Here is a 15744-nt window from a genome sequence, read left to right as displayed (position 1 = left end):
AACTTTCCAAAACACCATAAAACCTTTACATGGGGGGTATTGTTATACTCGGGAGACTTCGCTGAACACAAATATGAGTGTTTTTAAAAGTGAAACTTATCACGGCGATGATATCACCAGTCAAAGTGCAGTTTTTGAGTAGAAAAATGCAAAACAAATATGAACACTAACTTTGGCAAGACTGGACATACCTAATTTTTAAAACCCTGGGTTGTCTACTTTTTTAAATGATATGTTATGGTGGGGTTCATTTTCATTTCTGGGCTGCCATACCATCTCAAAGGCAACATAGCCAATCTGGGAAATAGCAATTTCCAAAAACAGAAATTGGCAAATCTTATGTTTGACTCTGTAACTTTCCAAATCACTATAAAACCTGTATGTGAGGGGTACTGTTGTACTTGTGAGACATTACTCTACACAAATATGAGTGGTTTAGAGCAGTAAAATGTATTATACTGATAATATCATCGGTGAAATGGCAGTGTGAAAATGCAAAAAAACTAATATAAACGATAATTTTAGTCAGGCTACTAAAAAAGACTGTACATACCCCATTTTGAATACTATGGGTTGTCTACTTTTACAAATTGTATGCCATGATCGGGTTAATTTTCATTCCTGGGCTGCCATACAGTTTCAAAGGCAACATAGGCCCAGCAAACCAATCTGGCAAATTTCAATGTGCAAACAAAGCCCTACATTTGACCCCTGTAAGTTTGAAAAAAACATAAAACATGTACATTGGGGGAACTGTTGTACTCAAAAGATGTTGCTGAACACATATTGGGGTGCTCTTTGTCAGTCACACATAACAGGAACTGAGAAACTATGCCTAAAGTACAATGTGAGAGAAAAATAACACAAACAAATGACTACCCAAAAGTTTGACAAAGACTGGTGGTAGAATTAGTGCATGGAAAGTGTTAAAATACCGATATTTGAAATACCCTTGTGTGTCTACCTTTTAAAAATACATGGGGGTAAATTACATTGCCAGGCTTCAAAAATGTCACAAATAGGACATGGGTGCATGATGACCAGCTGTGAAAATTCCAGGTTGGAAAACTGGAATGTGCACCCTCCAAATAAGGTCTTTTAGTCCCCAGAGAACCGGATACACCTATACATGGGTGGTATCATTGTACTCAGGGGATGTTGCTGAACACATATTGGGGTGTTCTTTGGCAGTAACCCTTAAAGTTCAAAGTACATGTATTCTTAAATTGCTATGTGTGTGTCAAAAAAAACACCAATTATTCTTTTTTTTTAAATTTGGCATAGATTGGTTGTAAAATTGTTGCATGAAAAGAGTCAAAATACCCCATGTTTTATAGAAACATAGAAACATAGAATGTGACGGCAGATAAGAACCATTCGGCCCATCTAGTCTGCCCAGTTTTCTAAATACTTTCATTAGTCCCTGGCCTTATCTTATAGTTAGGATAGCCTTATTCCTATCCCACGCATGCTTAAACTCCTTTACTGTGTTAACCTCTACCACTTCAGCTGGAAGGCTATTCCATGCATCCACTACCCTCTCAGTAAAGTAATACTTCCTGATATTATTTTTAAACCTTTGTCCCTCTAATTTAAGACTATGTCCTCTTGTTGTGGTAGTTTTTCTTCTTTTAAATATAGTCTCCTCCTTTACTGTGTTGATTCCCTTTATGTATTTAAATGTTTCTATCATATCCCCCCTGTCTCGTCTTTCCTCCAAGCTATACATGTTAAGATCCTTTAACCTTTCCTGGTAAGTTTTATCCTGCAATCCATGAACCAGTTTAGTAGCCCTTCTTTGAACTCTCTCTAAGGTATCAATATCCTTCTGAAGATAGGGTCTCCAGTACTGTGTACAGTACTCCAAGTGAGGTCTCACCAGTGTTCTGTACAATGGCATGAGCACTTCCCTCTTTCTACTGCTAATACCTCTCCCTATACAACCAAGCATTCTGCTAGCATTTCCTGCTGCTCTATTACATTGTCTGCCTACCTTCAAGTCATCAGAAATAATCACCCCTAAATCCCTTTCCTCAGATGTTGAGGTTAGGACTCTATCAAATATTTTGTACTCTACCCTTGGGTTTTTACGTCCAAGATGCATTATCTTGCACTTATCCACATTAAATGTCAGTTGCCACAACTCTGACCATTTTTCTAGTTTACCTAAATCATTTTCCATTTGGCTTATCCCTCCTGGAACATCAACCCTGTTACATATCTTAGTATCATCCGCAAAAAGACACACCTTACCATCAAGACCTTCTGCAATATCACTAATAAAAATATTAGGTTATCTTCTTTTAAAAGATATGTAGATGTGAAGGGTTATTCAGGGATTCCTGACAGATATCCGTGTTACAATGTCACTTTTGTTAATTTTGAAAAAAAATGTTTGGAAATAGCAAAGTGCTACTTGTACTTATTGCCCTATAACTTGCAAAAAGAAATCTAAGAACATGTTAAAATTGGGTATTTCTAAACTCAGGACAAAATTTTGAAGCTATTTAGCATGGGTGTTTTTTGGCAGTTGTAGATGTGTAACAGACTTTGGGGTCTAAGTTAGAAAAAGTGTATTTAAAAAAAAAATGAATCATATTTTATAAAAAAAAAATTGTAGTATATTATATGATATGAAAATAATGGTATCTTTAGAAGGACCATTTAATGGTGAGAAAACGTATATAATATGTGTGGGTACAGTAAATGAGTAAGAGGAAAATTACAGCTAAACACAAACACCGCAGAAATGTAAAAACAGCCCTGGTCCTTAACGGTAAGAAAATTGAAAAACGGTCTGGTCACTAAGGGGTTGATGAAACTGTTTTGGTGTGCCAATCATACCCGTTTGTTTTTGTGGCATTTTGTTACGAGCTGCAGCCTTAACAACATATATGTAAAAATTGAGCATTATTATTCTGTCAAGTATTTAATTTGTGAAACTACAATAATTCCCACTGCAGGGTTAAGGGACCTGGGACACTCTACCCAGACCACTGCAATGAGCTATAGTGGGCTGGGTGCCTATAGTGTCCCTTTAACAGTTTCATTGCAGCTCCTTGCACAGAGCAGAAGGATGATTCATTGCAAATACAACATTCTGATGACTTCAGCCTTGTTTGTGAAGTCATCAGAATTTTCTTTATCTGCACATGTGTGAATACAACGGCATCATTGGCGTACATTCCGCGGTCGCAGGGGTCGCAACTGCGACCGGGCTCGGCCCACCAAGGGGCCCGGCCGCCCTGCGACTGGTTATGTATGTTTGCCAGGCTCTTCTCCTGGGGGGCCCAGGAGCTGGCCACCTCAGGGCGCCCCAAGGCTGGCAGTGCTGTCACTGGGCGGGCGGGCATGCGAGGGAGCATTCTCCCCTGAGCGCTCTCTGCCCAGCTCCCTCGCTCGCAAGCACTGCACTGATGCCGGAGCCGGAATATGCCGTCATTCCGGCTCCGGAATCAGTAAACGGGAGCTGGGCAGAGAGCGCTCAGGGCGAGAATGCTCCCTCGCCGCCTTCAGGATCGGCCGCCGGGCAGCCCCACTGGACCCCAGGGAATCCCCTCAGCACTCCCAAAGGTAGGGAGGCTGGGGGTTTAAATGTATAAAATTAAATAAAATATGCGTGTGTGTGTGAGTATATGTCTTAGTGTGTGTGTGTGTGTGCCTGTTACTGGGAGTGTTAGTTGTGTGTGTGTGTGTGTGTGTCTGTTATTGAATGTGTGTCTGCTAGTGAGGGTCAGTGTGTGTGTTACTGTGTGTGTCTGTTACTTAACGTGTTAGTTTGTGTATGTCTGTTAGTGAGTGTGTGTTTGTCAGTGAGAGTGTATTTTTTGTAAGTGAGTGTGTATGTATGTCTGTCACTGAGTGTGTGTCTGTCAGTAAATGTGTGTGTCTGTTAGCTAGTGTGTGTGTGGTTAAAACCCCTTCAGCACTTATCTTTCTCCCTTGACGCTGGGGATCTCTCCACCCCAATCCGCCTCTCAGCTCTGAATGCGCATGCATGTTTTCAGCTGCAGGGTTAAAACTAGAGGGACCTGGCACCCAGACCACTTAATTTAGCTGAAGTGATCTGAGTGCCTATAGTGGTCCTTTAAGTGTATGTATCTGCATGCATGGCGTACATACCGGGGTCGCCTTGCGACCAGGTGCCCGCTGCCATGTGTTGCGGCCCCAGCCCACGCAGAGTAAGCGCGCGGGGGGGGGGGGGTCACGGATCGTGCGTACGCCACTGAAGGGCATCACAAGTCTTGATAAGTAACGTGTTGAGGAGATTGTAAACTTGCTTGAGCAGCCTACCATATCAATGACAAATATGCATGATACAAAGCATTTTTGTTTACATTCTAGACAAACCATTCATAAATCGCAATTTTTCAAATTTACAAAGATGAACATTTAAATTAGAGGAGTATGATCGGGGATGAGGCAATGAGCGTGGCTGTTCTGAATTTTAGCTGACTTACTAATAGCAACTTTTTCAATTAAAATGTAATTTTGAAATAACAATGTATCTTATTTACACAGACTGATTTCTAAACACATTTATTGTAGTTTAAAGACACATTACTTGGAGTATAACTGTGGATCTCAGTTATACACTGCAACACGAACAATATGGAGCTCCTCACAAAGATGGATAGAAGGGTTCATTCCTAAAATAGAGACTGTGTGACTAAATAGGTACATTTAGGAGGTATGTTATTTGGTATTCCGTATTCCAAAATAAGCTGTGTTTCATAGACCATAGAGGTTGATGTGCCTATTGCTAAACTGTCTTTCTTGGTAGAGGATCCATACAAAGCTTAAAGGAAAATTTAGGCAAAAGGTTGGTCTTGCTGTTTTTAGGCAATTAAGTTTTTAGAATTGTGAGCACTTCAGTGGTTTCTATAACCAAGTACCCAGCAGGGAACATAGGCATACTTATAGGAAAAATTTGTTTGAATGTGTGTGGCAAACACCTCAGGATGCTCCATATTCTAAGTTCTATTCTAGTGTTAATTAAATCCCCACTGTTGGTGTTGATTTTATGAGGCCAGCAAAAGCAGGAATTGGTCAGGCACTAAAACCATTCTAAGCTTTCTGTATCCATTATCCTTGCTGGTCTTCAAATAAAATGTGAGAGGCTTATTGTCTTTAGGTATATATGCTTATTTATGCATGCAGTTCTGGTATAAATATATGTTGCTATTTACTAATGGCATTTTTCCTACCAAATGGCTGTTCAGTAGCATTCTGGCTTGGAGTAGTACAATGAAAGTTAGCTATTGTGGTCTCTTCCATTGATCAAATTTAAAAAAGATGTTCACCAATTTATCATTTTTCATTAATTTATTTTGCTAAAACAGCAGTTTGAAAAAACAAAACAAAAACATATCAGGTCCACCAGTTGTACTAATTTTTGTGCAATAGCAATTTGCACTCTACATTTGGTCTATTCAATACCAGAGTAGACAGTTGTGTAAAATTCAGTTCTGGATCTTTAAAGCACGAAGACCAAATGGGATCACAGGAGTATAGGTTTAGGGGTTGGTCGTAAGCCATGGTTAGTATTTAATAGACAATGTTTACTGAATTACATCCAGTGTCGTGTTTGTGGTTTCAATGTGATCACAATGCATAATTCAGAGCCTTTTCCTGCCAGTAATGTCGCTGAAGTTAGAAATTGTTTTCAACTTAAAGCCTGGCTTAATAGAACACCGTAGTGTAATTAATACAAATGTGTATTCCTGACACTATAGTTCTAAAATACCTATTATGGTCCCAGCCCCCCCTACACCCTTTTTTAAAAAGGTGTGTTTACTCACGTTTTTACAGTGTCGCACAGGTCCGGTCATGGCTGGCCCTGCCTCCTTGGCGAGAACAAGAACTAGATGCAGTGCAAGCGTTTACACACATGCTTATAATTCCACATCAAGATGGACAAGCATTCGATATCTAATAAGTTAAAATAAAGACATGTCACCTAAGGAATTGCACTATCCGTATTTTTCGCTCCATAAGACCCACCTAGTTTTTAGAGGAGTAAAACAAGAAAAAAATATTCTGAATCAAATGGTGTACTGAACTATTGAATAAACTATATCAGAATAATATTTCAACCATGTAAAGTGAACAGCAGTCAACAGTAGCATTAAGAACCATCATCACTGTCATTAACAAATGAATAGAGACTTTAAGGTTAGAGTACTCTTCTAGTTTTCTGTGTACCCCACAAACTCATTATTGTCAGAATTTATGAAGCTGAGTTGCTCACAATCACGGACATCGCTTTCTTCGCTATCTTCATATAAGATACCATCTTTGGTTCCATCCAAAGCATTGCTAGTGCTACATGTTTTGAATGACTGTACAATTTCCTCCTTCACTGAGTGCCATAATGTTTTCACCCATTCACAAACTTGTGTGATAGTGGGCCTCTTCATTCGTCCAGTAGGTGTCAGATCATGATTACCAGCAGCCATCCATTTGTTCCACTGTTCTCGCATAAAGACCTTAAATAGTTTGTTGATGGAAACGTTGAGAGGTTGCAACTGGCTCTTAAGACGTCCAGGAATCACCGCTAGATGAGTCCTCACTTCTTTAAAGCACTTTTTTGTAGTTTTGCTAATATGTGCTCTAAACTGGTCAAATACTAATAAGGCAGGTTTTTTCAGAAGCCCTCCAGGACTTTTGGACTACACTTTTTCAACCCATACTCTCATTCCATTTTCATCCATCCATCCATTATATTCTTTTGGCATTTTTTGAGCAATTCTAGTTTTGGTGCGCATAACAAGGCCACTTCGTCTCATAAATCTGTAGCACCACGATTGTGATCCAGTAAAATCGTGAATGCCTTTCTCTACAGCAATGTGTTTGACTTCATATATTATCATTTTTGGAGAGACTGAGTAGAAAGTATTCCGGTGATGTGTGATCCATTCTTTCATGGCCACGTCTAACTGTGGCCACTTTGCAGCATTTCCACGAAAAGTGTGCTTACTTTTTTACTCTCCCAGATTCCGTGCCCAGCAGGCCGCAACAGATGTCTTTGGGGTTCCCAGGAATTTTAAGCCTCAAGAAATAGCTCTAGTTGTTTGTCTGGAATTCCCCAACGTAAGTGGCATGCTGTAGTAGATACAAAAGCTTGTGGGCCAAAGGCATTACCTCTTAAATCACATGAGAAACAGGAGCTCATGTACCACACGTCTGATCTGTTGGAAGGTCGGGATCCGCCCCCCCCCCCCCATCCTCCCACTTTTTGCTATCACCCGCTCACACTTATCTAGTCTTAATGAAATTCTAATGTCCTTGCTGTATATCCTAGTTAGGTGGATCAGTGAGTCAATGTCCTGCTCACTCTTTGCATACAGCTTAATGTTGTCTATGTAGAGCAGCTGGTTGATGGTAGCTCCACTCCTGAACCTGCATCAATTGCAACTCTTCATGATGATATGGCTATTGGGGGAGGCCTATGCAGAACAGCAGTGGGGATAGCATGTAACCTTGGTATATGCCACATTTGATGTTCACTTGTGTTATTATCTTGAATTTGGATTTCTTCAGTTGTTTTCAACTTGCCCATTGAATTCTTGATGAAGGCTCTTAGTGTCCTGCTGACCTTGTATAGGTCCAAGTATTCCAATATCCATGCATTTGGCATTGTGTCATAGGCATAGGCTTTCTTGTAGTCACAGATTGTTCTGTCTGGTTATAGTATCCTGTGGTCTTGGTTTACCAGGAATTGATTTTTTCAGTGTGTGTGTGTGTGTGTGTGTGTGTGTGTGTGTGTGTGTGTGTGTGTATATATATATATATATATATATGTATACAAAATACAGAATCCAGCGCACTCGCTTATTAACTGAACAGAGATTTCAAATCTTAGAGATTGTAATAGTTTTTTTTAAAAACACCTCACCTAGGCAAAAAATGATGGGGGTTTAGTTACATTATATGATCATACATTGCATAAGCCTGCCAACTACGTCAAAGTACCCCATATTCGGCAGGTCCTATCCTAATAGCAGCCTAATGCTTGCTCTTATGAGATTAATCCACTTACTTGGGAAATACTTCCTTACTGGGACTCTCTGCAAGTCAAGGCTAAATAGGGTCCTGGAATGAGGCACCTGTAACAGGGAGGGGTGCAAAACCAAGTAAGTGGATTAATCTCATAAGAGCAAGCATTAGGCTGCTATTAGGATAGGACCTGCCGAATATGGGGTACTTTGACGTAGTTGGCAGGCTTATGCAATGTATGATCATATAATGTAACTAAACCCCCATCATTTTTTGCCTAGGTGAGGTGTTTTTAAAAAAAACTATTACAATCTCTAAGATTTGAAATCTCTGTTTAGTTAATAAGCGAGTGCGCTGGATTCTGTATTTTGTATATTTTGGCCCCAGCAGCACACTATAATGTATGCATGTTTAGGTGAGTGCAGCCCTCTTGGTTTCTTTTATATGTATATATATATATATATATATATATATATATATATATATGAGAGAAATATAGATTTTGTATATTATTAATGATTGCATTTGGACATGTTCTAACAGAAGAAAGGGTTTGGGACCTGCATATTATTTTATTGCTCCATGAAATTGACATTGAACAGCAGATGGGACTGCCATTACTTTATTTGTATTTGTGCAAATGAAAGCTCATATGAGCTTAATAATGAAATTCCTCTGTTCATCTCAAACATGTTTTACGCAACACGGGTAAGAAGCCAAGTCTGTATAGTAAAGAACACAGGCTTAGCTGGAATCAGCACTGCAATCCGTCCTTCCAATTAATATCAAAAGGTAGCCTGTTTTAAAAGCTATTAATGACTTCTATTTAAATCAGAAAGCTGACGTTTTCTAGCAAGCATCCCTAGAATGCTGACGAAACCTGCATTGTATTGCACAGATGAGGTGTAACAGAGGCCTCATCATTTCTAATACACATATAGTGCATGAATAGATAAAATGTACGGTATATATTTACTACTTCAACTGCCTCTTTAATAAACGTATGCTCAAACTTCAGAATATATTATTCTCTTCAAGACAAACTTATGATTAACAATAGAAGTGTCAAGTTTGCTTAAATGCAGTTAATTGTAAAGTTCACTAGAGTTGGAGAATTGTTTCAAACCAAATTAAAATTCCGTCGAATTCAGGCCAATCAGGTGATTATCCTAAGTTTCATATTCCGAGCCGACCGGCACAAGGCTAGACAAAGCGCTACATTTTTTTTAGGAGAGTGCTGGACCATTCCTATGTTATTTGGATTTTATTAGTGGTGTGGGGGTACTGGAGGTCTATACAGCACCTACCTTATTAAAATCACATCTATTCTTTGTTGTACATAGCAAAACAAATTATTGATGGTTAGTGGACAGCAACTACAATGATTTTATTCATAGAGTGAAGTAACCAACAGAGAGGAAACGAGAAAGAGCAATGAAAACAACTTTACTTTCAAGCAGCATTCTTCTAGACATTTTGACTGCAGATACTGAGGGAGTGAGACCATCAATGATCCTGTTTGATAAACACGTACTGTTTCTATGTTGGAATGGGAGATGGCCTGGGTCAATGATTCTTGTGTGAGACTAGGCTTACCTTTATACAGTATCTAGAAGCCAGTACTGCCACGAACCTTTAAGTGGTAAATAGGAGGTTGGAAGGCATGTTTTTAGGCTAGCTTGGCAATATACAGTTGTTGTTTTTGTTGGTTCTTTTGTTTTTTTTTTGTTTACTGTTTGGAGGAAAAAAATAACAACATTCTTTTAATGAGGAAAAACATTTTTTCGCCTAGCCTGGGTCATTTATTCTAGTTTAAGATCAGCTTTAGCAGTTTCTGCCCTATCTACATAGCAGCTACTGACAACACTTGAAACAACTTTGAGAGGAGGGATAGGAAATTGACAGGTGCGTTGTCATTGATCCTAGCGCGAGACTAACTTACCAATATACAGTTGTTAAAATAAATTTTTTTTCTGAGTGTTTTCAGTAAAGTGTGTGTTGTTTTGTAGTATTTCTCAACATCAAAAGTGCAGAATCACCAGCCCTTTTTGCAACACAAATACCTATTTTGCTGAATAAAGTTGTGCTACTTTACACACTCATTCATATACCTTACCATATTCATTGTAATAGGACAAAGAAACCCACCATCATCAATGTCACATACTACCAAGCCAAAATTAAGGGTGGTGTCCTGTCCCCAATCCACCATCAGCAGCAGTGCTATGGCTTTTCATACCAGCAACACTTCAACTCAATTAGCCACTCAACCGTTGGTCGTGGTATTTGCTATGATGCCATAGTACATAATACATGGTTCACCATTATGTTTTTTCTCTCTCTTTTTTTATCTAGTATAATCAGTCTAGAAAATGTGTAGCATACCTTTATATAGAAGACATCGATTTTTAAGGGGGAACTGTCACCTTTCTTGACAGGTCCGCTTACCTGGAGAATTATCGCCCCAATCTGATCTTGTTTGATCATAGTATACATCATTTAATGGGTACGCATAAACAGCTGGGGTTAACCAGCTATTTCCAGTCATTATGTCCTGATAGCTACAGTTACATTATGTTCCAACTGTTTTACAATCAATGTTTTATATATTTTTTATATTCCACAGATTGTTTTTGTTCTGTCTCTCACTAAGCTGCTTACTGGTCATATTAAGGCCATAATTAGGGTTCCAAAATGTCATTTGGGTTTGTTTATCACACGAACAACTTGACTACACTTAATAAAAAGCCAAATCAAGCTCACCACCTTTAGAATGTGTTTAGGTCTCGTTGACTTCAAAGGGAACTCTACTCAGAAACTCAAGCAGGAGCTGTCCAGCTTGGCTTTCCATCAAGTTCTCTAGTTAAAGGGACACTATAGTCACCTGAACAACTTTAGTTTAATGAAGCAGTTTTGGTGTATAGAACATGCCCCTGCAGCCTCACTGCTCAATCTTCTGCCATTTAGGAGTTAAATCCCTTTGTTTATGAACCCTAGTCACACCTCCCTGCATGTGACTTGCACAGCCTTCCATAAACACTTCCTGTAAAGAGAGCCCTATTTAGGCTTTCTTTATTGCAAGTTCTGTTTAATTAAGATTTTCTTATCCCATGCTATGTTAATAGCTTGCTAGACCCTGCAAGAGCCTCCTGTATGTGATTAAAGTTCAATTTAGAGATTGAAAAACAATTATTTAAGGTAAATAACATCTGTTTGAAAGTGAACCCAGTTTTTTTTTTCATGCAGGCTCTGTCAATCATAGCCAGGGGAGGTGTGGCTAGGGCTGCATAAACAGAAACAAAGTGATTTAACTCCTAAATGACAGTGAATTGAGCAGTGAAATTGCAGGGGAATGATCTATACACTAAAACTGCTTTATTTAGCTAAAGTAATTTAGGTGACTATAGTGTTCCTTTAAGCTACTCCAGAAGATACCATTACAATATGTATTGATCTCTCACTTTGATGATAAGAGGTATCCAGCCAGACTTAGTGCACAAGTTATCTCAAACTGAATTAAATGATTCAATTTAGTTTAGTTTTTTTGTGTTTGGTTTTCTTTTACTGTTTATCCTATGGAATAATGTATAACTTCTCTGGTTTCTCCTGAGAACTGATCACAGAATGCAACATAATAATAGTATGTGCTGATCAACATCATAGTCATCATCGTAGCTTTGCAATGTGTCCTGCCAGCTGACCACCGTGAAAGAAAATGATTGTGCTCATCATGGAGGCTGCTATTCTCCATTATGAGCACAATCATTTTCTGGTGAGTGCAGTCGGTCTGGTTTTGATACTAGAGTTTCAAAACCAGACTGGTTTTGAAACGCTAGTACCCAGTCTGATGAGTGCAGCCAGTTCCATTATATGACGAGTGCTGCAACTCCTGTTTTGATCCTAGAGTTTTAAAGGAGAACTTTGACTTCTGTGGATATTTCACCATTCAATCAAATTTGAGAAACCTACACTGCGTGCAGAATTATTAGGCAAATGAGTATTTTGACCACATCATCCTCTTTATGCATGTTGTCTTACTCCAAGCTGTATAGGCTCGAAAGCCTACTACCAATTAAGCATATTAGGTAATGTGCATCTCTGTAATGAGAAGGGGTGTGGTCTAATGACATCAACACTCTATATCAGGTGTGCATAATTATTAGGCAACCTCCTTTCCTTTGGCAAAATGGGTCAAAAGAAGGACTTGACAGGCTCAGAAAAGTTAAAAATAGTGAGATATCTTGCAGAGGGATGCAGCACTCTTAAAATTGCAAAGCTTCTGAAGCGTGATCATCGAACAATCAAGCGTTTCATTCAAAATAGTCAACAGGGTCGCAAGAAGCGTGTGGAGAAACCAAGGCGCAAAATAACTGCCCATGAACTGAGAAAAGTCAAGCGTGCAGCTGCCAAGATGCCACTTGCCACCAGTTTGGCCATATTTCAGAGCTGCAACATCACTGGAGTGCCCGAAAGCACAAGGTGTGCAATACTCAGAGACATGGCCAAGGTAATAAAGGCTGAAAGACGACCACCACTGAACAAGACACACAAGCTGAAACGTCAAGACTGGGCCAAGAAATATCTCAAGACTGATTTTTCTAAGGTTTTATGGACTGATGAAATGAGAGTGAGTCTTGATGGGCCAGATGGATGGATTGGTAAAGGGCAGAGAGCTCCAGTCCGACTCAGACGCCAGCAAGGTGGAGGTGGAGTACTGGTTTGGGCTGGTATCATCAAAGATGAGCTTGTGGGGCCTTTTCGAGTTGAGGATGGAGTCAAGCTCAACTCCCAGTTTCTGGAACACACCTTCTTCAAGCAGTGGTACAGGAAGAAGTCTGCATCCTTCAAGAAAAACATGATTTTCATGCAGGACAATGCTCCATCACACGCGTCCAAGTACTCCACAGCGTGGCTGGCAAGAAAGGGTATAAAAGAAGAAAATCTAATGACATGGCCTCCTTGTTCACCTGATCTGAACCCCATTGAGAACCTGTGGTCCATCATCAAATGTGAGATTTACAAGGAGGGAAAACAGTACACCTCTCTGAACAGTGTCTGGGAGGCTGTGGTTGCTGCTGCACGCAATGTTGATGGTGAACAGATCAAAACACTGACAGAATCCATGAATGGCAGGCTTTTGAGTGTCCTTGCAAAGAAAGGTGGCTATATTGGTCACTGATTTGTTTTTGTTATGTTTTTGAATGTCAGAAATGTATATTTGTGAATGTTGAGATGTTATATTGGTTTCACTGGTAAAAATAAATAATTGAAATGGGTATATATTTGTTTTTTGTTAAGTTGCCTAATAATTATGCACAGTAATAGTCACCTGCACACACAGATATCCCCCTAAAATAGCTATAACTAAAAACAAACTAAAAACTACTTCCAAAAATCTTCAGCTTTGATATTAATGAGTTTTTTGGGTTCATTGAGAACATGGTTGTTGTTCAATAATAAAATTAATCCTCAAAAATACAACTTGCCTAATAATTCTGCACTCCCTGTATATTGAAAATATTGTTAACCTTTATGTGATGTTCAGTTTTCTGTCAAATTTGTGTTTAGAATGTAGCAAGAGACATCACAGTCCAGTTCGCGTCAGGTACAGCCAGCGCACACAACGCTTTTATGGATGTAAACAGAAGCGTTACTGTTTCTTCTCTTCCACTATGTTTTAAAACTGAAAAAGGCAACATTCGGAACAATGACTGACAAGGAGCCACAATAGATATGTTATAGTCTAGGGGTAAATACAGCTGTATTTAGCTGCATGCAGCTGGACTTCTACATTTTAGTTTAACTTTTCTGACCTCTCAAAGACACATTTGATGAACATAAAGGATGAATAAATATAATAATAAAAGTCCTGTGAAGTGACCGTTCCCCTTTAAAGTCTCATTATAACATGTGTGTGACACATGATACTCTGCACTGTATCGTGGCAAAAAGCTACTCAATGTGTTATCTTGTCAAGTTGGCATTGATGGTCATCTCGATACGCAGTAGAGCCAATAGTACAAAGTGAGTAAATTTGCCCCGGGAGCAAAGTGAGTAAATTTGACAGTATAGTTTACTGAAAATGATATAATTGCCAATAGAAAGGTGACCAGAAGATTTTTAAATAGCACGATATCACTGTCCTTAGACTATATCAGAGCACATTTCTTTCTAGTAAAGTATAAGCATCATGTCAACAGATGCTTGCTTTGAAATCCACTTTAGAAAAGCCAAAGCAAAGCCTGTGCATCTCTTGTCTGTGCTTTCACGTTACACAAGAGCAGCTATTTTAAAACACTAAAGCTCTTGAGGCAATCTTCCTTTTTAATTCAGACCATGTGAAAGTAGTGAGCAGTCATGTGCAGATTAAATCTGTGCTTTCGTGAAGTTTACAGTTTACGATAACATGCCAGATACAAGATTTTTACAGGTGTCTAACTATTACAAAAAATACTTACAAGTACACATAGACTATTGAGAAAGACTTGTTTGTTTTTTAACTTTATTTTTTGTATTCCTCTTAAACGGATACTGTCTGCACCATAACTGATACTGCTCATTGCAGCTGATATTCTGCCGTTCCAATTCTGAGCACTTGACTAGAAAAACGGATCTCTCCTCAGCACCTGAAGCCTTAATGTCAAAACTGCTCTGCAATAACCCTTAAGGACCAATCTTCTGGAATAAAAGGGAATCATGACATGTCACACAGCCTCGACACTGCAAGCCTCTGAACAATGAATACAGAGACTAGCTCTCTGTATCCAGCGCTGCAAGCTTGTCCTTCAATACAACTACAGCACCTTATACACACAATGCAACTCCTATTTTTTTATAATGGGGCCCTAATGTTTGAGTTTCGCCTAAGGCCTCACAAAGTCTAGAGCCGCCGCCACTGCCTGCGAGTCCCAATGTATAAACGCTTTGATACACCCCTCTAAGACTCAACAAAGTAATCTCTTCCTGTTGATAGGGACCTGCGTGTCCCAATGTTTACATGCTTACAGAAATACCAATAAAAATATATTTTTTTAAAAATGTATTATTTAATTAGAGTCTGTTTCTGTGTGTCAAAAGTTGCACATTAAATAACAGACAGTGTAAAAAGGTTTGTTGTAACTGAATCCATAAGATTGTAGCCTCAATTTAATATGTTTGAATACGCTTTTCAAATGTTTTAAATATTTTGGAAAATATTTTTTCAAGTTTATCCAAAAATATGAAATCACGTCAAAAGCTTATCCACAAATATTAAATTAAGGCCTATATTGCAATTCCTTAGACTAGTTATTTTTTGTGTAGATTAAAAGATAATGTTCGGGTAAATAATACAATTCTTTGTATACCTATACAGTCAGAGATGAAGTTTAGGATATTAGGGAGCCACAGTTTACTCCCATCACAGAACGTTGATTTTTCAAAACTTTCAACTAGATGAATTAGTTGGTTTTGATCGGTTGCTGTAATCTTTGTTTCCTATTTGTCTTTAGTATGTTGTAGAGTTTGTAAATTATTGAATACTGCATTATCTGAAACAATTATTATTATTTTATTGATTTTAGGCTGGCATGATAAGAACTGATGTCAGTGAGTTTTTCATTGAGCCTCTTGAAAAAGGACGCCAGGATGAGGAAGAGAGCGGTCGTGCTCACGTGGTGTATAGGAGGTCTGCTGTCCGTCAGAACAAACCTGCTGACCATTCAGAAATGCACAATGAAGGTAGGAGTTACTGATGTACTTGCTGTT

General features: G+C 38.9%; 1 protein-coding gene across 2 annotated transcripts in view; it reads left to right on the top strand.

Annotated features, from left to right (window-relative positions):
* The window catches only part of ADAMTS14 (ADAM metallopeptidase with thrombospondin type 1 motif 14), a 223474-nt gene that overhangs the window by 20676 nt on the left and 187054 nt on the right, over positions 1-15744 (top strand). For both annotated transcript variants that reach the window (XM_063434909.1, XM_063434908.1), the window contains exon 3: positions 15561-15717. In XM_063434909.1, coding sequence (XP_063290979.1) covers positions 15561-15717 — 157 coding nt within the window. The remainder of the gene's footprint in view (positions 1-15560; positions 15718-15744) is intronic.

Source organism: Pelobates fuscus, chromosome 10 (genome assembly GCF_036172605.1).
Source record: "Pelobates fuscus isolate aPelFus1 chromosome 10, aPelFus1.pri, whole genome shotgun sequence".
Classification (NCBI taxonomy): Eukaryota; Metazoa; Chordata; class Amphibia; order Anura; family Pelobatidae; genus Pelobates; species Pelobates fuscus.
This window is presented reverse-complemented; position numbering and strand designations above follow the sequence as displayed.